Genomic DNA, 25,491 nt, shown 5'->3' on the forward strand with positions numbered 1-25,491 from the left:
CCAAAGAAGACATAGAGATGGCTGATCAACACATGAAAAGATGCTCGACATCACTAATCATCAGGGAAATGCAAACCAAAACCACAATGAGATTAGATGACACCTCACACCTGTCAGAATGGCTATCATCAAAAAGACAAAAAATAACAAGTGTTGGTGAGGATGTGGAGAAAAGGGAACCCCTGTGCACCACTGGCAGAAATGTCTTGGTGCAGTCACTATGAAAAACAGTACGGATGTTCCCCAGAAAACTAAAAACAGAACTATCATACGATCCAGCAATTCCATTTCTGGATATTTATCCGAAGAAAACAAAAACACTAATTCAAAAAGTATATGTATCCCTATGTTCACTGCAGCACTATTTACAATAGCCAAGACATGGAAACAACTTAAATGCCCGTGGACAGATGAATGGATAAAGAAGATGTAGCATATATATATATATACAATGGAATACTAGTCCACCATAAAAATAGAATGAACTCTTGCCATCTGTGACAACATGGCTATATCTAGAGGGTATTATGCTAAGTGAAATAAGTCAGACAGAGAAAGACAAATACCACATGATCTCACTTATATGTAGAGCATTAAAAAAAAAAAGTGGACAAAGCAAAACAGAAACAGATTCATAGACACAAACTGGTGGCTGCCAGAGGGGAAGGGGATGAGGAAATGGGCAAAATAGGTGAAACTGATTAAGAGATACAAAATTCCAGTTATAAAATAGATAAGTCAAGAGGATGTAGTGTACAGCATAAGGGATACAGTCAATAATATTGTAATAACCCTTTGTGGTAGCAGATGGTAGCTAAACATTGTGGTGATCATTTTGTCACATAAAAAATATTGAATCACTATGTTATACACCTGAAACTACTATAACACTGTATGTCAATTATAATTCAATTAAAAAAAGAAAAGAATTTGGACAAGTAAATCAAGCTAAGGAGTTGAACAGCTGCAGTTCAACGTCTACTGTGCCCAACAATGAGCCAGATGTGATGGTGAGAGGTACATGAGAAGATGAACACATGATACCTGCTCTCAAGGAACTTCTACATTAGTTCCTCATGAGCAATAACATCTCGTCTGCTATGCTGTGAACACAGGGCCCACCAGGGTGAGTATATCATGCATTATCCTTTTTGGAAAGGCAATGCATCACCATAGAAAAATGGGATCTTTGCAGCAAGAGTAATAAAGTAAAACATTTCAATTACAGGGAGTATATTAGCCTCTTGTTAGACAAGGGTCTTTAGGTGTCATAAATTTTAGATCATGACAGTTTACGTAAGGAGGCTGAAAATTACTCAACGAATAAATATATTTTCTAAGGCATCTGTCTCCATAGTTATACAGATTTGAAATCTCAGCATCCTACACAATAATGACACATTAAAATGATTAAATTCTAAATGGGAAAATGCATCCACATTATTCATTATAAAGTTGTGCTCAGATATGCCATTTCAATTTGAAAAACACAGCTACAAGTTCAGCAAGGCTTCTTTGCTCCACATTTACCGCTAAAACAGCCAATGTGGGAATTGCCAGACTATACGGTTTCAGTTTGTGTGTCCACACGAGCACCGCAAAAGAACAGAATGCTATTGCTGGAGTTCCTTTCCAACAGGCATGGAATTTTACAAAGGCTATTCATTTGACGCAAAAACTATGAATGTGACAAATGAAATCCAAATACAGTCTCTATACTCCCACTCAAATGCAACACTTTATTTTGACCAAGTGTAAGAACATTATGGTTTCCAAGAATATATGCAGAAGATTTTAAGTCTAACCTACATAACTTCAACCGATCCAATGAAAAATATTTACTATCTTTCTACCTATTTGTGAAGAATCCTTTTACCTATTTGTGAAGGAACAAATCAAATTGTTCCTTCAATCCTTCACTCGTTGTTTGGTGAACACCTACTCTGTAAAATGGCCAGGCCTAGGTGTTGTTGGAAACGCAATGAATAAGAATGGTCTCTTCTTTCAAAAACCTTATAGTCGAATATAGGAGACCGATCAGGTACACAACTAACTATAATACCAGGTAGAAAGTGAAACTTGCTCTTGAGAGAGACAAACATCAAGGGCAAAGGGGACTGGAAGGAAGGAGATATTTTTACAGGTAGGGAAATGAGAGAAAACTTCATACAGCAATGACATTAGTTTGGGATCTTGAAGGACTAGGGAAGGGGCAGAGGTCATTTCAGAAAAAATGGCAGGAACGAAGGCACTCAGCAGCGTGGAAGTGGAGAAAGCAGATAAGGAACATGGGGCAGCTCAGTGGGAGAATGCTGCAGAAGGGAAGAAACTCAGGCCAAAAAAGGAGTAGTGTCAAATTAGAGAGAGCCTGAACTATGGCTCCAGACGAGAAATAAACATTAATCAGAAAAGTTAACCCAGAAAGACCTAGAGAATATATAAGCAATATAGCACATTTGCACAAACATATTGATTATATAAATATACTACCCATTAACTATACTTATGTACAAATGGGTAAATATAGAGCAGGCTTCATTCAGGGAATCAAGTTATCATCTGCCTTATAATGATTTGAAGACATTAAGTGGATTTGAAGTGATACCAAAAATCCCTGAATGAAATGGACCTAAAACTATATTCCGTGTGTTTGATTATGACATGGTTGTCCTGTCGTACAACAGAAGGTAGAAGAGACTGTAAATTGTGAGTTAAAACTGAGAAAGGGGAAAAATTGAGGACTGGAAAGTCCTCAAATGCAGAGGACTTGACTCTGTAACTCTACCTTATGGTTTTAAAATTATTGTCTAGGCTTACTGAAAAACAGAATAACAATTATCTAGATGATAGGCCAATTAGTAGCTAAACAATCACGAGAGACGATGAAAATGAAAATGCTTCATTGCTTGGCCAGCAGGTGGCACTTGTCACTCGATATAGAAGGATGAGGGGAAACGTGGAGTTAGGAATTCATCTATTGAGAAAGGAGAAAAAGAATGGGCTGTTCCGAAGCACAATTTATAAAGAGCCCTTGGCTTGCTGACACTGCTTATCAATTACATCTTGGATTTGAGCCCTCCTATTAGGTTTACTGAACTTACACATTTCCCTTAACAAATATGATTTGCATTTTATCAGTTTGTTACCTTTGTCAATGTTCTCATATCCTTTTTGTCTGTATTTATCATATGATACTGTGAGCAGATCGGTGCTGGAATTAGGCAAAAAGGAAACAAAGTCCAACTTCACCATTTAAAGATGTTTGGCTGATTCAAGTTATTGAACTTCTCTGAAATTCACTCCCCTTCTGATGCTATAATTGATATAATTAGCTGTAATGTTGTGGGGATTAAATATGATACCATCTGTGGAAATGACAGCTTTGGGCCTAGCTATTTCATTTTCTCCTAGAGGACAAGATCTAATCATTAAGGTACCTCTTCTACCAGAAAAGTTTTCTGAATCACTGTGAATTTTCTGTAACTAGGGAACCCTGTGGGTAGGACACCTAAAATTTAGACTTTCGTCACTCTACATACCAGTAGGGTGTATGAGGGGTGGAAAAGAGGCTGTAGCTGCTGATTTCTGATACTAAAGGTCTTTGATTTACCAAGTCAACATTTCCTTTTCCAGATCAGGATGCCTTCTGCCACTAAAGCTGAAATGCAAGACAGTAAGAAACAGGGTGGGCAGATATAGGTCATTTTTATATTTGCTCCCCAGATTTAATCAATGGATAAGTGAGCATTGGCAGTGGGAGGCAGGAAGAGAGAACAGGAGGTGGGCAAACCATAATTTCATGGCATGTAGCTCATTATTTCCTGATATTGAGAGACTGGGCACCATTAATAGACAGTGGAATCATGGTAATACACTAGCCATTACTTGATTTTCCAGTGGTGCCTACCCTACACCTGAATCACATCTGCCCTGAACCTGAATGGCACCAATGCCCTGTTTGTATAGCTTTCCCACCCTTCCTATGTCATAGTCTAACAGCACTTCTTCTAAAAAGCAGTCAGGAAGAAAGTAAATTCTCACTGAACATTGGATGGTTTTGAGTCTTTTTTCTGGCATCAGGCAGCTATCACCTAATTAGTTTTTGAATACTTTCATCATTTATTTTTGTGAAAGGGGAACTGAGGTCACCTTTCAGAGGTCCTCTATTCAGTAATTACCATATTTTATAATGAGTTACACAGTTTTTAAAAGACAAATATGTCACACAAATGCTGACTTTATTTTTAAAAATACATAAGTTTAGCATGTAATTTAAAAGATTGGTTCTATGAAGGAACAAGCCCGTGCTCATCTCCAAGTCTACATTTATAATGTTCTTCTCACGTATAATGCCCTGTACTTTCCCTTTATTTACCCTAAATAGACTTCAAGATACAAGTTAAGTGCCACTTCCTCTATGAAGCTTTTTTGAATGCAGCTGCCCTCACTACCTCCTTGTAATAAACTTCTAATTTAGTTTCCACTATGATCAGACAAGTAGTAAACTAGTACTGTCTTACAGTAGTGGCTATCTTTTAAATAGCTGTCAGACTTGGTCCTCAAAGGGACTGTATATTATCTGAGGGCATATTTTATTTCGTGATTCAACAACTATCTGTTGAGTACGTACTACATGCCAGGCAGTGTTTTTGGTAATACAGACAATGAACAAAACCAAAACCAGCCTTGCAGTCACAGGGCTTACATTCTGGTGTTAGAGTCACTCTATTCCCCACCATGCTTAGCATGGGACAGACCCAAGGGCAAGTATGTGTTCAATGACCACATCAAAATCAACTGGTTGCCCGTGGCTAGGTGACCCCTAGCCAAACTTTTCCTTGACTACCACAAAAACAGGGTCAGTGAAGGACCCTGCATGCTGCAAGTGTGTTAGAGATACAAGGATTGGGACTTCCCTGGTAGTCCAGTGGTTAAGAAACCACACTTCCACTGCAGGTGGCACAAGTTTGATCCCTGGTCGGGAAACTAAGATTCCACATGCCGAACGATGCGGCCAAAAAAATTAAAAAGAAAAGAAGAAAAAAGATGTGAGGATTATTTTCACAAAACGGGGTAGGGGAGGATGGTGAAGAGTCTTAACGTCCTTTCAACTGGTAGGAGTATGTTTCTATTTAAGTCCTGCCAAAACGTCTTTGTTTATATCTAAAGCAGACTGAATCTATAAACCTGGCTCAAATTTTTTATGAAAAAATCAACTACCAAGAAAGAAAGAATAAGTAGAACAGATGGCCCAAATCTGTTACTCCATCAGCCTCTACCAAAATCTCTACCTCAATGATGAATAAAACATCCAATCCCAAACAAAGAAAAAGTAGTTAAGACTTAGTGATTGGCACTATCACTATCCAAGGGTCAGCTCTGACCTCTGTAAGAAAAGAAATATCCAGAGACTACAATAAAGATAAAATCAATTCAGGATGTTTCGAACGCCTTCACAAAGCTACAAGAAGTGGTAAGCAAAATAAGAAACAAAACAAATTAAGATATTTCACACTGAAAAGATTTGACTTCACCTAATTGTTTATAAAAATAACCACAGGGCTTCCCTGGTGGCGCAGTGGTTGAGAGTCCACCTGCCGAGGCAGGGGACACGGGTTCGTGCCCCGGTCCGGGAAGATCCCACATGCCGCGGAGCGGTTGGGCCCGTGAGCCATGGCCGCTGAGCCTGCGCGTCCGGCGCCTGTGTGGAGAGGCCACAACAGCGAGAGGCCCGGGTACCGCAAGAAAACAAAATAAAATAAATAACCACAGGTGGTGATATTTTTACATCTGACCTGTTCTCAAAACCACAACCAGATGCTCTAAGAATTGTAAAAAGTTGAGCCACTTTTAGGGATTGAAGAATGCTTAGGAGAATATGTTTCTAAATAACTCTCAGTTATCTTCCCAAAAGAAACCCTGAGACTCCAGACTAAAAAGGGAGGGTCAGATTTTGTTGTCTGTGATCACAGGTGCTGGCTGACCTGCATGGCAGATCCCCAGCAACGTGGGAGTGGTAAGAAGATGAAGCTGGGGTAGAAAAGAAAGTTCATCTTCTAAGAACCCAGGAATACATGTAATAATCAGGTGGTGAGCCTGGATGTCTTAACTCCCACCCAGGAAGGCAGTTTTCTACTCAAATAAGCATCTTATTTCCTGACACCTACACAGGAGTCAACATATTTGGACATATGCTGCGGACCTCCTCAATTCCTATTTGAGGAGCTCGACAGGCTACACAATTAAAAAATGCTGAAGTTGGGTGCTAAATTTATAAACAGAGATGTAATTAATTTATTAAGAGATTAAAACAATAATTCTGCATGCCACTTTCACTTGCAACTGTCATGGTTACCTACATTTACTGATAGTAATATTTTATTTATTGAATTTTCTTAATAATTAAATATGACTTTAAGTTGCTGTATTAATAGGCTAATATTTTAAAAGAACAACTCTTTATCTCAAAAACCCAGGGAAGAAGCCCAAAGAAATAAAAAGAGCCTAATCTTTGGAGTCATACAGACCAGTGTCCCAAACTTGACCCTGGGCCCTTTGACATGCTGGTTGACTTCTACATCCTAGAGTGGAAATATATTCCCCTGTTCCTCACATGCACTGTTGTGGAGATGGACTTGGATATCACGTACAAAATGTAGTATTATTTGAAGAAGTTCTCTTCCTTTCTGGACCCTTGGAGTACTTGTGATCAACTCTAGAACAGTCCTTAGATCCAAAATTAAAAGGGGGTGACAAAAAAAGATGAAAAAAAGAGGCTACATATTTTACTCGGGTAAACCACATCAGTCAATTTGCACACACAAAATCAACAGCTCAAGACTCTGGGTAGATTTTGGAAAGAATAACTAACGGCTCACCTGTCGATGAGGTTCTTCCAGTCGATTTTGATACCTCTGGACTGACTCTTGAAGTTGCTTGTCTTTCTCATTTTTTGATGGTGATACTGTGCTTGTAGTGCCCAGGGGGATGGAAGGTAGTCGTTGTGTCTGATGACAACTTTTCACAATCAACAAGTACAAGAGATAACATCAGGAGGAAATATAAAACTATTTACTGTCCGTAAAAGATTATTTACTTCTACCAGGAGTAACTCTCTGGCTTATATCCAAAACTCAAATGCAGCATTACTCAAATAGAGCATTATATTGAGAATTTAGGTAATACATGACCTTAAATCTCCAATTTGCTTGAAAAAGAACTTACTGGAAAATGTGGAGGGTAGTATATATTTATGAGAATGGGAGAATATTCATTATTTACTAATGCTTCACTTATCCTGCATTATCATGAAATGAGGCCTTTTGCAAAAATGTTTTTTAGATAATTGAAGCTTACTTTATTACTACCAAGCATTTTTTTCTTCCAAAAAAATTCAGGATTGAAATCTATATGTCTCTGTAAAATACACCAAATAATTCTGCTTCTGAAACACAGAGATCCTTCATTTGATGACTCAGAATCACTGTGAAGACCAGCAACTACTGCGATGGGAGGCGATACTCAGGGACCACCTTGGGGGTTACGGAGCCACGTAGTGGAGCCCTTCCTCAAGCTGCCCGGTGACCTGATGCAGCACCCTAGCACCCTCCTCTCCCTGCTGCTGTCAGTGCACCTGATGCTGGTGGGCACTCTGCTTCCCAGCCTTACTGATGTGCTGTCTCCAACCACTAGTAGGTTAATACATGTATTATTGTACATAGTCAAGTAGAATTGTGTTTAAATTGCGATAAAAAGGCTGTGCGTGAGGGCGTCCATCTTTTTTTTTTTTTTTTTCTTTTTTTTTGGCCCTTCCGCGCCCTGCTCTGAGGGCGTCCATCTTTACGGTTACAAACAATACTAATGATTTTTGAGACATATGGTTGGAGAGGTTTGAGGCCTTTTTTTTTTTCCTACTTCTGGTTTCATGGCTATGTTTTGGGGAGCTGAGCTAGCCAAACTGTTGAAAAATTGAGATATCATCTTATTCACTTTGGTATGGAGGCTTGGCAGAGACAAGAAGTTCCATTCCCACTGGACATGGCCTCAGTTCAGGGCATGGCTGGGGACATGGTGGGGGGGTGGGAGGAGGGAACAAAATGCTGAGGTCTATTCTTAGAGCCTGCTTTACACAAGAATGATTTTTCATCATTGGTAGGTACCGAAAAGAGGGGGAAGTTCATGTTCTAAAATAAATGGGTATTAAGCTAGGAAAGGGAGGAGGAGGTTGAAAATAGAGAAAAGGACTTCTCCCACCTGAAACAGTGTAGGAAAAGCAAAGCATATCATACCCACTATATTTCTCTATTTTTCAAGGCTGCAGCATATACTTTTCTTGCTCCCACCAGCAGAGAAGAGTGAGGACTACAATCGAATTCAAATACTACTGTGAAAAAACACTTAATTTCACCCACATATGGTATTTGTTTTTACTGTTATTTTCAAAGAAAGGTGGTAGGTAAACAAACCAGGGGACACCTACCTATATATATATATATAACCACCTGCAGTGTTCATTTGAAGACATCTGTGGGGTGGTGCCTACACAGGTTTCTATTTCATTTGAGAAAAGAACCTTGTGGCAGCATTAAGTTTTTATTTAGAAAAGAAAAACCTCAGATATTTTATTAAAATGCAATCCATCCAATTGTCCTCAAAGATTTTTAGAAACAAATTAAATTTTAATATGAAATACAAGCCACAGATATTTTTTAACATCCTTTTCAAAATTCAGACTTTTGGGTTTAGTCAAATGATAGGCATCATTTTTACCCTGCTGGTGAACCCTATTTTCAATACAGAGAAATGTATAGAATGAATGTAATGGAAGCACACTGATATTTACTTCTTGGGTACTGTGACAAAAATGTGTAGCCTCCCTCTGTGCTTAAGGTGGAAAACAAAAAGGGGCTTCGGTGGTCTGAAAAAGAATGGCTCCTTTTTACCCTGCCTGGGTCACCAACTCTAAATACTACCATTTGTAAAATGGTGTGTTTTGTCACCATAAAGTATTTGTCTGGAATTAGGCTTCCCGAGCTAAGGATCCTTTTGGAGAGTCCATGATATAGTAAGGCAGAAGGAGTACAGGTTTTGCATCAAACTGCTTGGCTTCAAGTTTCAGGTTTAGGGAGGAATCCTGGACAGGTCACTGGACCTCCCTTAGTCTCACTGTTTTCTCCTCTGAGAAATAGAGAAAGCTCACGTGATTATTGTAAAGAGGAAATGACATAATGTGTAATTGCTATGTAAGAGAGAGCTATTATTATGTTTCCTGCCCCAGTTCTGGTTACACGGACATTGTTCACTCAAATGCTATTCAGTGGCATTAACCCTGAGGACAATTGGCAATTAACGGCTGACAATAAACCGTATTTTCTGTAAATACAGACGATGCCACTTTTCGCCCCATTACTCTGTCCTTCCGCTCATCAAATGTTGCCTAATAAATAACTATATTTCACATCTCATCATTTTAACACACTTATTTTATGTGATTCTATCCAAATCCAATAGCACATATGTATCAGGGTTTTGCTATTTCATGGCTTAGTCTCAAATTATGCACGGTCCATCCAAACATACTGAATCAGAGGACTGAGTGAGGTCATCAGATCAACTCCTCTTCCCTTGGGAATCTTCAACTGCATCGCTGTTAACGATCTCCCATAAAGAAGTGTCAGCTCTCAAAAAACTGCCCGGGCTTCCCTGGTGGCACAATGGTTGAGAGTCCGCCTGCCGATGCAGGGGACACGGGTTCGTGCCCCAGTCCGGGAAGATCCCACATGCCGCGAAGCGGCTGGGCCCGTGAGCCATGGCCGCTGAGCCTGCACGTCTGGAGCCTGTGCTCCACAACGGGAGAGGCCACAACAGTGAGAGGCCCGCATATCGCAAAAAAAAAAAAAAATAGTAAAAAAAAAGAAACTGCCCTTATAATCAGGAGTTTTTCTCTACAGCTCCCATTTCTAAATCTCTTGCTATCACTTTAAGCATATTTTTTGTCCTAATCTTTTCAGTGGAAATGAAATACAGATGGTCAAAATTATGTCAGTATATTTAAAGAATCAAGGACTTAAGAAATTTTAAATATAAGAAGATTTTTTGCATTTCAGGCTTTTAAGGTCCATCAGTTTTCTGCCAACATGGCAAATTTATCTTGCCTGTCATCACAAGTGGCAGTGTTTTGATGTGTAAAAGAGAATTAATACAGTTCTGAAACTAATTTTATAACGTTCTGTGATGGCACCATCACTTTTCAAGGAGACGAGGGGGCAACCATGCCAATTCAAGGACAATAGTAAGTTTGAGAAAAGGGAAGCTACAGAGGACACATTCCCAGTTTTGTGGGTCCGAGAAGGCCTAAGACTGGGGTGAGAAGTAATGGGTATACGGTTAGAATGTGGGGAGGAATCTAAATTCTCATGGCTTGTTACCAAGGGGCCCCCAGTGACCAGGGACTTAGATTGTCCTTACAAGGGGCTCAGTTGGACCTAGAAAACATGCAGAAGGTCCTATTATTACACTCCATCCTAGGTGATGGGAAGATGAGTTAAAGAGAGGTTATATCATTTGTCCAAGGCTTCAGAGGCTAATGAAGCCAGGAGTCAAACCCAGGCAGTCTGGACCCGGAGTCTAAACTCTAAACACTATCCTACACTGTATGAAAGTTCTGAGCTCACAGAAAGTGATCAATATTATTAACTTTTTTTTTTTTTGACAGTTGAGGGCTTGGACCAATTTTACTTACATTTCCTAGCATAAGGCTTTCCACGCAGAAATTTAAAAATCAAAACCAAAACAACAACAAAAAAACTTCTCTTAAACAACACTTGGGTGAAAATCATGACAATGACGATGAAAACACTACCTATTCTTAATATTGAAACTGAGCCACCACTGTGTTCCTATTTGGGAGATATTTAAGTTACAAGTTAGGACTAGAATCAGGTTGGGAGTTAGAAGACCTGGGCCAGTGGCTTCATGAACAGGCTTCTCACCCCCACATTTTGGGCTTCAATTTCCATTTCTCTAAAATGAAGAAGTGAGACTGTATCACTGTTTTATAATCATGCTCCCTGGAGCTCTAAGCTTTTTAGAGAGAGTAGGGACAGAAATGAGAAGTGGATACCTCTGGCCTCCAGATTCTCAACCTCCAATTAAATCAGGACAGTTCTGTTTTTATCTGTTTATATACTTGAGGTCAGAGACAAATTTTATTTGGGGGAGAAAAAAAAAGGTTCTGCTGCAAACCAAGAAAGGGAGACTAAAAAACCCGTTGGGCCATGTGAAATCTAAGAGCCCCTGTCACCTCTGACATTTTTTGTTAATCTCTAAATATGATTAACCTGGAGACTCCAGGTGGAAGGGGTTTTAGTAGCAGTTTCTAAATGTTTTCTTCTTTCTAATTTTTATTCAGTTGCTCTTTATTTTTTATTCAGGGCTGGATAAAAATAAACAAGAGTTATTACCCTAATGTCTGTATTAGCAATATTGATCCACTTATCCAGGTCAAAGTACTTAGAATAAACTCCATGGAAAAGCGATGCTTCACTTAAGGGTGCCTTTGTTAAAGGGGAGAGTATTAACTCTTTTGCCCACAAGGAAAAGAAGTAAGTCAAAAAGGGCTTGTAATAACATTGACATTCATCAATATTTAATTGGGTTTTTTTTCCTGTTTTAGTCTGAACTTCTTCCTCCAATGAAATCAATATATGACTTAAACAGGAAAAGCACATAGTCTAACAGTTTAGTGCCTCTAGAGACACCCTCTAGATAAGACTCCTGCAGGATAAGATTGTACATTGCGTGTAAATGAACTGGAAGGCAGAACTCTTAAACACCAGGGTAGGTCTCCCGCCAGTGGAAGCACAGAGCTGCACACCAAATGCTGACAAAAAGTTACACCCAGGACTCTCTTAACTTGATGGAAAAGAATACTAATGAAATATCTTTCCAGAGGTGGCAAGGAGCTACAAAGAGAAGAAATGACAGCTACTAAGCTAAAAATTATCTATGTATCCAGTTTCACACATATATATTTTAGGAATTAAAAATGAATAAAGAATTTTAGAAAACTATCAAAAACTACCTGTTTTCCAAGAGGTTAGCGTTATTAGCACAAATCCAGATGTCATAAATTTCTTTTTCCGGATAATTAGTAGAGGGAGGCAAGACTCTCCATTTAAGGCAAAGATCTAAAATAATCAAAACAAAACCATGTACATACAAGAAAGACCACAATCAGAAGTGAATCTAACATAGTAAGATGTCAGGTTGCATATACCGAAAGTATGAGGTATTTCAATCCAAACACAAGTGAATCCTTGATCATATACCATTATATTTGATGGCACAAATAGTTCAGGATTCTATGAGCTAACCTAGGACACCATCAATAAATTATTATTGTTGCTGCTGTTATTATTATTATCACCATTATTGCTTAAGTTCTTTCCAGTTGGTTTCTACTAGTTTCAGCCAGAAGAATCTTAATAGGTCCCTCTTCACCTCTTCTCAAACCATATGAAGACTTCCAGTGACCTGACTCTCCCATTTTTTCTGACCTATTATCTATCTGCCAACAATACCACTGTTCACCTCCAACCACATGACTAACATAACAAGGAGAATCAAGCTCTCTCTACCATTTATACATAGTTCCTTGCTCTGCATTTTTTTTTTTTTTTTTTTTTTTTTTACATCTCTTATCCTACTCTCCAGTCTACAGTCTTAACTTCTTTATCTCTTTCTCCCTTTCAGTCCCTCCTGGTTTTTAGGACTAAGGCACTCTACTCTCCCCAGGCTATTCCTCACTTTAATACTCAGTTCCCTCCAGACCCACTGTTAATGGCTCTTGGGTAAATACTTCCCTCTGCTCATATAAGATGGAGGCAGTTTGCACAGTGGTTAAGAATCTGAATAGCCCAGAAAATTAAAGTTATGGCAAACTCACTCATTTTTGTAATTCCCACAACCAATATCTACATCTCACTGCATCTGGCAACACAACAGCAAGCACCAGTTTTTAATAGAGTAGCCCTCACATTAAATAAAACCATCATAGACTATATTGTACAGTTATGTTGTTAATTTTCCTTTGAAATGTAAAATATTTTAAGCTTTTTTTTTTTGGTCAAAAGTGGTAACATCTTAACATACAAATACCAACCTTTTCGTAGTTGTAAGATTTAGCTTATAAATCGTTCAAATTGAAGTGAAAGATTACCAGGTCATTGTTAATGACTTAGTCTATTAAGAATATGTGTATTTTTGTAAAGGAAAAGCACTTGTAGATATTTAATCAGTACTATATGTCTGTTTTGAAGAAATAAAATGCTGCTTAGAGATTCTCTTTAAATATTTTTTATTTTTGTGCTCAAATGTATTTTCTGTTGATCTATGGAATGCTCTGTACAAAGCTGTATGGTTGTACTGTTGGGCTAGACACTTGTGTTTTTTAAAATCTGTACTTAGCCAAATGTATCTGACCATATTAAAATATAGTATCTTTGTTATTAAAAATTTGATTGCAAAAAAGAAAAAAAGAATCTGAATAGCTCCACAATGACTACCTCTATAATTCAGAAAAATTACTGCGCTATGTTTCAGCATCATCATCTGTAAAAAGAGATTAATATTACTACTTACCTAAAAGAGTTCCTGAGGATAATATGATATAAAAACAATGATAAAAGCCAACACTGCTAGGTATTATCTGTGATGGTTACTTTTATGTGTCAATTTGATGGGGCCACGGGGTGTCTGGATATTTGGTCAAACGTTATTGTGAGTGCATCTGTGAGGATGTTTTGGATGAGATTAACATTTGAGCTGGTAGAATGAGTAAAGCACACTGTCTTCCCTAATATGGGTGGGCCTCAACAAATCAGTTGAAGGCTTGAATAGAGGGGAAAAAAAAAAAAGCTGACACTCTTGCAAGTAAGAAGAAACCTCTGACTGTCTGGAACTGAGACATCAGTTTTTCCCTGCCTTCAGACTAGAACGAAAACATCGGCTCTTCCTGGGTATTGAGCCTGTCAGCATTCAGACTGGAACTACATCATCAGGTCTTCTGGTTCTCAGGCCTTAAGACTCAAACTGGAATTAAACCAATGGCTCTTCTAGGTCTTCAGCTTGCTGACTACAGATCTTGGGAGTTGTCAGCCTCCTTAATCATGTGAGCCAATTTCCTATAATTAATATCTATCTAACTATCCATCCATCCGTCCATAAATCTATCTATCCTTTGGGTTCTCTTTCTCTGGAGAACCCTAATACCCTATCCCAAGCACTTAGTAAACTTTACATGTGTGAATTAATTGTATTTTCACAAAACTTCATGATGTAACTATAAATACTAACCTCATTTTATAAATAAGAAAACTGAGGCTTAGAGAAGTTAAGGAATTTGCCCAGTTTCACACAGCTCTCAGGTACTAGAGATTGGATTCTGACAGTACCTTGCACATATCAAAAACACTGTCATTTTTAGCCAGTAATATTATCATCCAATAGGCTGTTGCATATAGTCATCAATTTCCTCAGCTATACCTTCTAAGCATCTGTCTGTCATTTGTGTTCCTCTTAAATCTCACTGCCAGGCCTTTATTCAGACATTTACAGTTTCTCACCTGGATCCTGGATTATGCCAGTAGTCTCATCAGAGGTCTCACCCAACCTCTGCTCTAGCCCTCCTCCAAATCATCCTGCACTAAGCTGCCAGAGCAACCTTACTACAAGTGACATCTAACCCGTCAGGTCCTCTTTGGACCACCCCAGGCTCAAGGCTGGGGAGGTGTTCCCTTGGCCCTGTGTAAATAGCTACAGGGTGATATTTTGTTTGCTTGACCACCTTCCCCACTGAATGGCCGATTCCCTGCAGATAGTAGAGACACATAATAAGTGTTCAATGCTTCAATGATATCACTCTCCTTCTGAAAAACTTCTGGTGCCTCTCCATTGCTTATTAAAGTAAAAACTCCTTATCCTGGCATTCAAGGCCATTTAACATGTTTACTTAACCTAACAGTTTTGTCTTTTGTTATTTATTCATCATTCATTCAGTCAGTAGTCAATTACTAAGTACCTACTCTTATTTAACATAGTGTTAAGTATTAAAAATAGAAAAATGACTGTTTCTATTATCCACCACAAAAATATTAGCTGAAGTATACACCTGATATTAACACAGATTTCCAGCTACGTCTCTGCCCTTCAAAAGTCTACTTTAAACACCATGGCAAAGCTACCTCTGTCATGAAGCCTTGCTTTAATCTCCTCCTCTCCCCTTTCTTTGAACCCTCAAACAACTTTGGGCCTCTTTTACATCATTTACACTATTTTCACCTCTATTACAATTATTTTCATACTCATCTTAACCTTTCTCCTAGACCCTAATCTCCTTGGAAGCGAAAACCCTGTCTTACCCACCTTTGTCTTCCTCATGCCCTATTTTTTAACACAACAACTTGCATATTAGGCTCTCACTAAAAGTTTGCTAATTGGAATGAAATTTAACACTCACCGCACTGAATAATGAATGGGATGGCCATGGCCTGTCTTCTTTGATATTGAATAGAATCTGAAGATTTCTCCATGTCCTTATTATTCAGGTATCCAAGTTCATTCCAAAACAATGTTAGATTTCTATTACCTAAAAAAAAAGAAAGAAAAAAGCAGGCAAAGAATAATGAAAGAAAATAAAATCAGTAAGATAAAGATGATAAGCAAAGGGAAATTTGGATATAAACACATGTATATACAATACGATCTCGAACATGTAAAAACTAATACATATACAAAAATAAGTGATTAAAATATTTGACACTGGTTTCCTCTGGGTATGGGTGAAATTTGTCTTCTGCTTTACACTTTCTTACATTTTTCCAAACTATATGTAATAAATATGCAACATCTTTATAATAAAACTGAACACAATTGCAGTTATAAAAATAATACGCACTTTTATTGTTGCAATAAAATACATTGACACTTAAAACTTTTTTCTTAAATACTCCTAGGAGAGACTGCACTGATTAAACTTAAAAGCCACCCTTAAGACTATTGATACAAATATTTATCATCTTGTCTCACAGTCAGAGTTTCTATTTTATCTCTGGTTCCCTTCTCTTCCAGTCTCTATTGTTTATGCCCTACCCTTGCCCTAGATTATAAACTTCCTCCTTGCTTAGAAAACTACTTGTCATGGAGGCCCATTCAGGAGTCCTCCTTAAGAGGCTGTATTCTTATCTGTTGATCCAGCAATTGCACTGCTAGGAATCTTCCCTACAAACATATAACACAATGGCCATATATATCATAGCACTGTTTGAATAGAAAACAAAAAAACAAAAAAAAACCCTGGAAACAAGGTAAAAGTCCAGAATAGGGAACTGATAAATCCCATTTTCAAACAAGGGAACATTAGATAAACTTTAAAACACGGAGTTAGAGCTAAATATATTATTGCATCAAGATCTCCAAGACAGAGTTTTAATAATAATTTTTTTAAAAGATGTAAAACAGCAAACCTAGTATAATCAGCTTTTGTAATGTAAAAACAGAGCATATACGTATAAAATTTTGAAGGGCACACTTTTCTTTTCCTAAAAGGACACAAAAGAAAGTTTTAATAGTGGATACCATTGGAGAAAGGACAGAGGTAGAGAGGAAGGCAGGGGAAGGTACTTTCACTTTTCTTTTTTTACTTTCTGAACACTTTGAGTATTTTTACATGTGCATGTATTACTTTAAAAATACTTTTTTGAAAAAAGCACCCACATTTACCGTTCTGTCCAATATGGTAACCAACTGGCCACATGTGGCTACTGAGCATTGAAATGTGGCAGATACAGAACATTTCATCAATGTACAAAGTTCAAAGAGTAATATTCTAAAATATATACCTTGGAAATAAAATATACGAAATAGGGCCAGCCTTACATCAACCTTAACAATTGACTGTGTAATCCAGGCAAAATACCAATAAACGTCTTTACACCTTCCTATACCTTTTAAAATTTAGGTTCAGAATGCTATGTGCCTTTAAGACCAGCAGGGAAGGAACTCAGTGTTCAAAAGGGGCTTTGTAATTGAGCTGGGCTGACAGCTACCCTCACAAATTCCCTGGTCTCTTACCTTGTTTCTTCACAAAATCCCTACCAGCTCTTGCCTCAGATTTCCCTTTGGATTCTGCTTCTTGGGCTTTTCTCAACTCAGACTTTTGGTTTTCTGCTCTTGGCTCAGCATTTGGTATTGGCCCAGCCCAGACTCCACTTTTTCGCTGCACACCAGATCCTGAAACACTCTTTAGTGTCTGGAGAGGGCTCGTGAGACCTTGTTCTCTGATTTCCACATGAACTACTCAGTTCTTATTATGTCAAGGCAGGAAGTGCTGTAGATTAAAGTCAGGTGACTTTGAGTGCCGTCTACCACAGATTTATTGTGTAATTGCGGGAAAGCCGTAAATTTTCTTATCCATAAAGTGAGTGTTAACAATAACTTGCCTTACATGGTTATCACTAAGAATAAATATGAAGGTACATTAAAAACAGTAGTGCTGTGCAGAAATTTAAGTTACTGCTGTTCTGTATTTGTTCTCTCCCTAAATGTTACTTCCCCAAGAAGACCTCACCTTTGCAAACAAGGAACTGTGCTTTAACAGTATGCATGCCCTCAACTCAGAGCTCAGTAACCTGCACCTAATAAGCCCTCAAAAAATCTTGCTGCCATTCTTGATAAAATAGCTCATTAATGTTTTGTTTGGATAAAATGGAAGCGAAATAGCATCTCTCCCTGAAAATATTAACTAATCACAGTTAACACAACCCAGCAAACTTATAAAACGAACATCAACTGTGAATCCCAAAATATTAACTAATCACAGTTAACACAACCCAGCAAACTTATAAAACGAACATCAACTGTGAATCCCAAACATTTTAAGAGCGATAAAACTACTAGCATGTTAGAAACACAGGCACATGCCTCTCAAGGGTGGGGTGATACCTGCTCTGTGGTCACACCACTCTTACAATGCTTACACGTTACATTTCAGTTCACTTTATGTCTATTTTCCCTCTAGAAAGTGAAATCCTTGAAGACAATGGCTATGTTTAGGATCTTGCTTTCAGTAGCTGACACTCAGAGCTTAATGTTTACTTATAAGACTAAATAATACTAAAGAATTACTGGCTATCAAAGATATAAATGAGAACACTCAGTAGCCCAACATCTAATGACCAGGACTGATAGAAGATATTATACTATTCAAAGTAGATATCAGGACAAAGGAAATAACCAGAGATACTCAATCTGGGAATCAGAAATTGCTTTTCCTAACTGCCAATGGAACTCTTTTTTTTCCTTCAGATAGCAGCTACTCCAATATGCATAATTTATAATATGTTATTAAAACAAATTTCCATGGAGTAGACCCTGAAGACTACGTAGATGCTTCAGCAAGTGGATAAGTAAGTTGGCCAGACCAGAGAAACGGCAGTAGGAGGAAACATATCACACCAGTGTCTGTTTTCTTTCATGTGTTACTCAGTCTCTAGAGATTTATACAACTAACCTGAGAAAAAAATTCCTCCCATACAAGGGAACCCCCAAAAGTCTATCAGTGGATTTTTCAGCAGAAACCTTATAGATCAGGCAAGAGTGGGATAATATAATCAAAGTGCTGAAAGAAAAAAATAACCTGCCAACCATGAATACATTACCTGTATTGAAGCTATCCTTCAGAAATGAGGGAGAAATAAAGAATTTCCCAAACAAACAAAAGCTGAGGGAGTTCATTACTAGACCTGCCTTACAAGAAATGCTAAAGGAAGTTCTTCAAGCTGAAGAACTTCATTTCTCACTGTTGTGAGAAATGAAAGGAAACTAATTAGTAACTTAAAAATGTGAAAATATAAAACTCACTGGTAAGGGTAAGTATATAGCCAAATTCAGAATACTCTAATTCTATAATGATGGTATATAAATCACTTAACTCTAGTATAAAGGTTAAAAGACAAAGTATTAAAACCATAGCTACAATATTTATTAATGAATACACAATATTAAAATATGTAAATTGTGAAATAAAGAACATAAAATGCTTGTGGGGGGAGGGAGTAAAACAGTTGAGTTTTATATGTGATAGAAGTTAAGTTGTTGTAAACTTAAAATTGACTGTTATAACTATAACATGTTTTATGTATGCCTCATAACCACAAAGCAAAAACCTATAGCAGATGTACAAAAGATAAAGAGGAGGATTCAAAGTATAATACTACAGAAAATTATCATATCACAAAGGAAGAGACCAAGAGAGGAAGAAAGAAACAAAGGAACTACAGAATAGCCAGAAAACAATTAATAAGATGGCAATAGTAAATCCTTATCTATCAATAATTACCTCAAATATAAGTGGATTAAATTCTCCAATCAAAAGATGTAAAGTGACTGAATAAATAAAAACCAAGACCCAACTATATGATGTCTATAAAAGACTCACATCAGTTTTAAGGCCACACATAGGCTCAAATTGAAGTGACGGAAAAAAGATACCATGCAAATGGAAACCAAAAGAGAGCATGGGTAGCTATACTTATATCAGACAAAACACACTTTAAGCCAAAAACTGTAGGAAGAGAAAAAGAAGGTTATCATTTAATGATAAAGAAGCTGATTCATCAAGAGGCTATTAACAATTGTAAATACATACACCCAACATCAGAGCACCTAAATATATTAAGCAAATATTAACAGATCTAAAAGGAGAAATAGACCACAATGCAATAATAGTAGGAGTCTGCATTACCCTTCTTTTAACAATGGATAGGTCATCCAGAGATAAAATTATAAGAAAAAATGGACTTGAACTATACATTAGATAAAATGGACCTAACAGACATACACACAATATTTCATCCAATAGCAACAAAATAAACATTCTGCTCAAATGCATATGGAATATTCTCCAGGATAGATCATATATTAGGTCACAAAATAAATCTTAACAAATTTACAAACATTGAATCATATCAAGTATCTTTTCTGACCATAATGAAACTAGAAATCAACAACAGGAAGAAAGCTGGAAAATTCACAAATAGGTGGAAATTAAATAATGGACTACTGAACAACCAAGGAGTCAAAGAGGAAATCAAAAGGGCAAAGGAAACAACCCATTTACCATCAATCAAAAAGAATAAAATACCTAGGAATAAATCTACCTAAGGAGGCAAAAGACTTATACTCTGAAAACTATAAGACACTGATGAAAGAAACTGAAGATGACACAAACAAATGGAAAGATATACCATGTTCTTGGATTGGAAGAATCAATATTGTTAAAATGACCATACTACCCAAGGCAACCTAAAGATTCCATACAGTCCCTATCAAATTACCAATGGGGTTTTTCATAGAACTAAACAAATAATTTAAAAATTTGTATAGAAATACAAAAGACCCTGAAGAGCCAAAGCAATCTTGAGAAAGAAGAACAGAGCTGGAGGAATCAGGTTGCCTGATTTCAGACTGTACTACAAAGCTACAGTCATCAAAACAGTATGGCAGTGGCACAAAAACAGAAATAGAGATCAATGGAATAGAACAGAAAGCCCAGAAATAAACCCATGCATAGCGATAAACACCTACATTAAGAAACAAGAAAGATCTCAAATAGCCTAATTTTATACCTCAAGGAGGTAGAAAAAGAACTAAGCCCAAGTTAGCAGAAGGAAAAAAAGAGCAAAGATCAGAACAGAAATAAATGAAATAGAGAACAGAAAACAATAGAAAAGATCGATGAAACTAAGAGCTGCTTTTTGAAAAGATAAAAAAAAAAGTTAAACTGTTAATAAGACTAGCTAAGAAAAACAGTGAAGACTCAAATAAATAAAGTCAGAAATGAAAGAGGAGACATTACAGCTGATACAACAGAACTATCAATACAAAGGATCTTAAGAGACTGCTATGAACAATTATATGCCAACAAATTATATAACCAAGGAGAAATGGGTAAATTCCTAGAAACATACAAACTACCAAGACTGAATCACGAAGAAATAGAAAATATGAACAGACCAAGAGTGAGTAAAAATATTGAATCAGTAATCAAAAATCTCCCAGCATTTTTTGATTGGGTTTTTTTTTTTGATATTGAACTGGATGAGCTGTTTGTATATTTTGGAGATTAATCCCTTGTTGGTTGCTTCATTTGCAAATATTTTCTCCCATTCTGAGGGTTGTCTTTTTGTTTTCTGTATGGTTTCCTTTCCTGTGCAAAAGCTTTTAAGTTTAATTAGATCTCATTTGTTTATTTTTGTTTTTATTTCCATTACTCTAGTTGGTGAATGAAAAAAGATCTTGCTGCTATTTCAAAGAGTGTTCTGCCAAAGTTTTCCTCTAAGAGTTTTATAGGGCCTGGCCTTACATTTAGGTCTTTAATCCATTTTGAGTTTATTTTTGTGTATGGTGTTAAGGAGTGTTCTAATTTCATTCTTTTACATGTAGCTGTCCAGTTTTCCCAGCATCACTTATTGAAGAGACTGTCTTTTTCTCCATTATATATTCTTGCCACCTTTGTCATAGATTAGGTGACCATAGGTGCATGGGTTTATCTCTGGGCTTTCTATTCTGTTCCATTGATCTATATTTCTGTTTCTGTGCCAGTACCATACTGTTTTGATGACTGTAGCTTTGTAGTATAGTCTGAAGTCAGGAAGTCTGATTACTCAGCTCCATTTTTCTTTCTCAAGATTGCTTTGGTTATTTGGGGTCTTTTGTGTTTCCGTACAAAAACTGGGCATAAGATCTAAATAGACATTTCTCCAAAGAAGACATACAGATGGCCAAATAGCACATGAAAAGATGCTCAACATCACTAATTATTAGAGAAATGCAAACCAAAACTACAATGAGGTATCACCTCACACCGGTCAGAATGGCCATCACCAAAAAATCTACCAACAGTAAATGCTGGAGAGGGTGTGGAAAAAAGGGAACCCTCCTACACTGTTGATGGGAATGTAAATTGGTGTAGCCACTATGGAGAACAGTATGGAGGTTCCTTAAAAAACTAAAAATAGAACCACCATATGACCTAGCAATTCCACTCCTGGGTATATACCCAGAGAAACCCATAATTTGAAAAGATACATGCACCCCAATGTTCATTGCAGCACTATTTACAATAGCCAGGACATCTAAGCAAACTAAATGTCCATCAACAGAGGAATGGATAAAGAAGATGTGGTACATACATACAACGGAATATTACTCGCCATAAAAAAGAATGAAATAATGCCATTTACAGTAACATGGATGGACCTAGAGATTGTCATACTGAATGAAGTAAGTCAGACACAGAAAGACAAACATCATATGATACCACTTATATGTGGAATCTAATAAAAAGGGTACAAATGAACTTATTTACAAAACAGAAGTAGAATCACAGATGTAGAAAACCAACTTATAGTTACCAGGGGATAAGGGGCAGGAGGGATAAATTGGGAGACTGGGATTGACATATACACACTACCATATATAAAATAGGTAACTAATAAGAACCTGCTGTATAGCACAGGGAACTCTACTTGATACTCTGTAATGGCCTATATGGGAAAAGAATCAAAAAAAAAGTGGATATATGTATATGTATAACTGATTCACTTTGCTGTACACCTGAAACTAACACAACATTGTAAATCAACTATATGTCAATAAAACATTTTTTTTAAAAATCTCCCAACAAATAAGAAGCCCAGGACCAGATGGCTTCAGTGGTGAATTTTATCAAACATTAAAGAAATGAATACATATCCTTCTCTATCTCTTCCGAAAAACTGAAGAGGAGGACACCCTTCCAAACTCATTTTATGAGGTCTGTATCACCCTGATTCCAAAACCTGATAAGGACATTATAAGGAAAGAAAAGTATAGGCTAATATCACTGGTGAACATAGATGCAAAAATCCTCAACGAAACAAAGCAAACCAAATTCAACAGAACAATAAAAGGATCATGCGGTATTTATCCCTGGACGCAAAAACAGTTCAACATACATAAATCAATAAATATGACACACTACATTAATGGAATGAAGACTAAAAATCATATGATCATCTCAATAGGTACAGAAAGAGCATTTGACAAAATTCAACACCACTTTATGATAAAAACTCTCAACAAATGAATTATAGAAACTATGTACCTCAACATAATGAAGGCCATAGACAACAAGCCCACAGCCAACATCATACTCAACAGTGAAAAGTTAAAGTTTTTCTTCAAGATCAGGAATAAGACAAGGATATCCAATTTTGCCACTTCTATTCAACATAGTACTGGAAGTCCTAACCAGAGCAATTAGTCATGAAAAAAGAAATAAAGGGCAAGCAAATCATAAAGGAAGAAGTTAAAATTTTCTCTGTTTGCAGATGACATAATAGTATATATGCAAAACCTAAAGACTCCACCAAAAAACTAAACAAGGAATTCAGTAAAGTTGCAAGATACAAAATCAACATACAAAAATCAGTTGCATCTCTGTCACTAACAATGAACTATCTGACAGAGAAATTAAGAAAGCAATTTCATTTACAATAGTATCAAAAACAATAAAATACTTAGGATTAAATTTAACCACAGAGATGAAAGACCTATACACTGAAATGTATTGACTGACGAGAAACACTGAAGACATAAATAAATGGAAAGATATCCTGTGTTCTTTGATTGAGAGAATATTTGATTGAAAGAATATGTCCATACTACTCAAAGCAATCTATAGATTCAATGCAATCCCTATGAAAATTACTATGACATTCTTCATAGAAGTACAAAAAACAATACTGAAACTTGTGTGGAATCACAAAAGACCTTGAATAGTCAAAGCTATCTTGAGAAAGAAGAACAAAGTTGGAGACACCACACTTCCTAATTTCAAGTTATAACAAAGCTATAGTAATCAAAACAGTATGGGACTGGCATAAAAACAGACACATTGACCAGTGGAATAGAATAGAAAGCCTAGAAATAAACCTACACATATATAGCCAACTAATCTTTGACAAGGGTGCCAAGAACATACATAAAGAACATTCTTTTCAATAAATGGTGGGAAAACTGGATATACTCACAAAAGAATGAAACTATTTTATACCACTCATAAATATTAACCCAAAATGAATTAAAGACTTAATTGTAAGACCTGAAACCATAAAGTTCCTAGAAGAAAACATACAAAAAGCTCTCCTTGACATTGGTCTGGGTGATGATTTTTTTTGATATGACACTAAAAGCACAAGCAAAAAAAAAAAAAGTGGGACTATATCAAACTGCAGTCTCTATATAGCAAATGAAACAATCAAAAAAATGAAAAGGTAACATACAGAAGGGGAGAAAATATCTGCAAGTAATTTATATGATAAGGGGTTAATACCTAAAATGTACAAAGAACTCACACAACTGAATAACAACAAAAAAACTCTTACTGAAAAATGGGCAAAAGACCTGAATAGACAGTTTTCCAAAAAAGACATACAAATGGCCAACAGGTACATGAAAAGGTACTCAACATCACGAATAATCAGGGAAGTGCAAATCAAAACCACAATAAGATATCACTTCATACCTGTTAGGATGGCTATTATCAAAAAGAGAAGATAAAACAAATGTTGGGGATGTGGAGAAAAGGGAAGCCTTGTGCACTGTTGGTGGGAATGTAAATTGGTATGAGCTTTATGGAAAACAGTATGGAGTTTCCTCAAAAATTAAAAATATAACTATTATATGATCCAGAAACCCACTTCTGGGTATATAGCTGAAGAAAATGGAATCGGTATCTTGAGAAGATATTTGCACTCCCATGTTCATTGCAACATTAGTCACTACAGGCAAGATATGGAAATATGGAAACCACCTAAGTGTCCAACGATGGTTGAATGGTTGAAGAAAATGGTGTGTGTGTCTGTGCACATGCACGCTAGAGAGAGAATAAAATATTATTTAGCCAAAAATGTTGAAGATCCTGCCATTTGCTATAAGAATGAATGTGGAGGTCATTACTACTAAATGAAATAAGCCAGACAACAATATATGATATGACTTATATGTGGAATCTAAAAATAATAATAATAAAGTTGAACTCATAAAAACAAAAAGTAGAATGGTGGTTGCTGGCAACTGTGGGCCAGAGGTAATGGGGAGAGGTTGGTCAAAGGGTACAAGCTTTCAGTTATAAACTCAGTAAGTTCTGAGGATCTAATGTACAGCATGGTGACTATAGTTAATAATACCATATTGCATTACCTATAATTTGCTAAGAGGGTAGATCTTGAGCATTCTTACCCCCCACGCATGCAACAAGGTAACTGTGTGACGTGACAGATGTTTTAATTAACTTGACTGTGGTAAATATTTCACAAATATTTCATGAATCGTCATGTTGTTCACTTTATAAACATACATGATTTTTTTTTGTCAATTATAGCCCAATAA

The 25,491-nt window shown here is 36.8% G+C and overlaps 1 protein-coding gene across 1 annotated transcript in view; it reads right to left on the reverse strand.

The window, feature by feature from the left end:
- Window positions 1-25,491, reverse strand: part of MORC1 (MORC family CW-type zinc finger 1) — a gene marked incomplete at its 3' end in the record, with an annotated part of 179,341 nt that overhangs the window by 67,457 nt on the left and 86,393 nt on the right. Inside the window, exons 15-17 of the mRNA XM_082839835.1 lie at window positions 15,518-15,646; window positions 12,083-12,188; window positions 6,879-7,017 (exon numbers count right to left, since the gene is read on the reverse strand). Coding sequence (XP_082695961.1) covers window positions 6,879-7,017; window positions 12,083-12,188; window positions 15,518-15,646 — 374 coding nt within the window. The remainder of the gene's footprint in view (window positions 1-6,878; window positions 7,018-12,082; window positions 12,189-15,517; window positions 15,647-25,491) is intronic.

Source organism: Leucopleurus acutus, assembly GCF_964270905.1.
Source record: "Leucopleurus acutus genome assembly, chromosome: 5".
Lineage (NCBI taxonomy): Eukaryota > Metazoa > Chordata > Mammalia > Artiodactyla > Delphinidae > Leucopleurus > Leucopleurus acutus.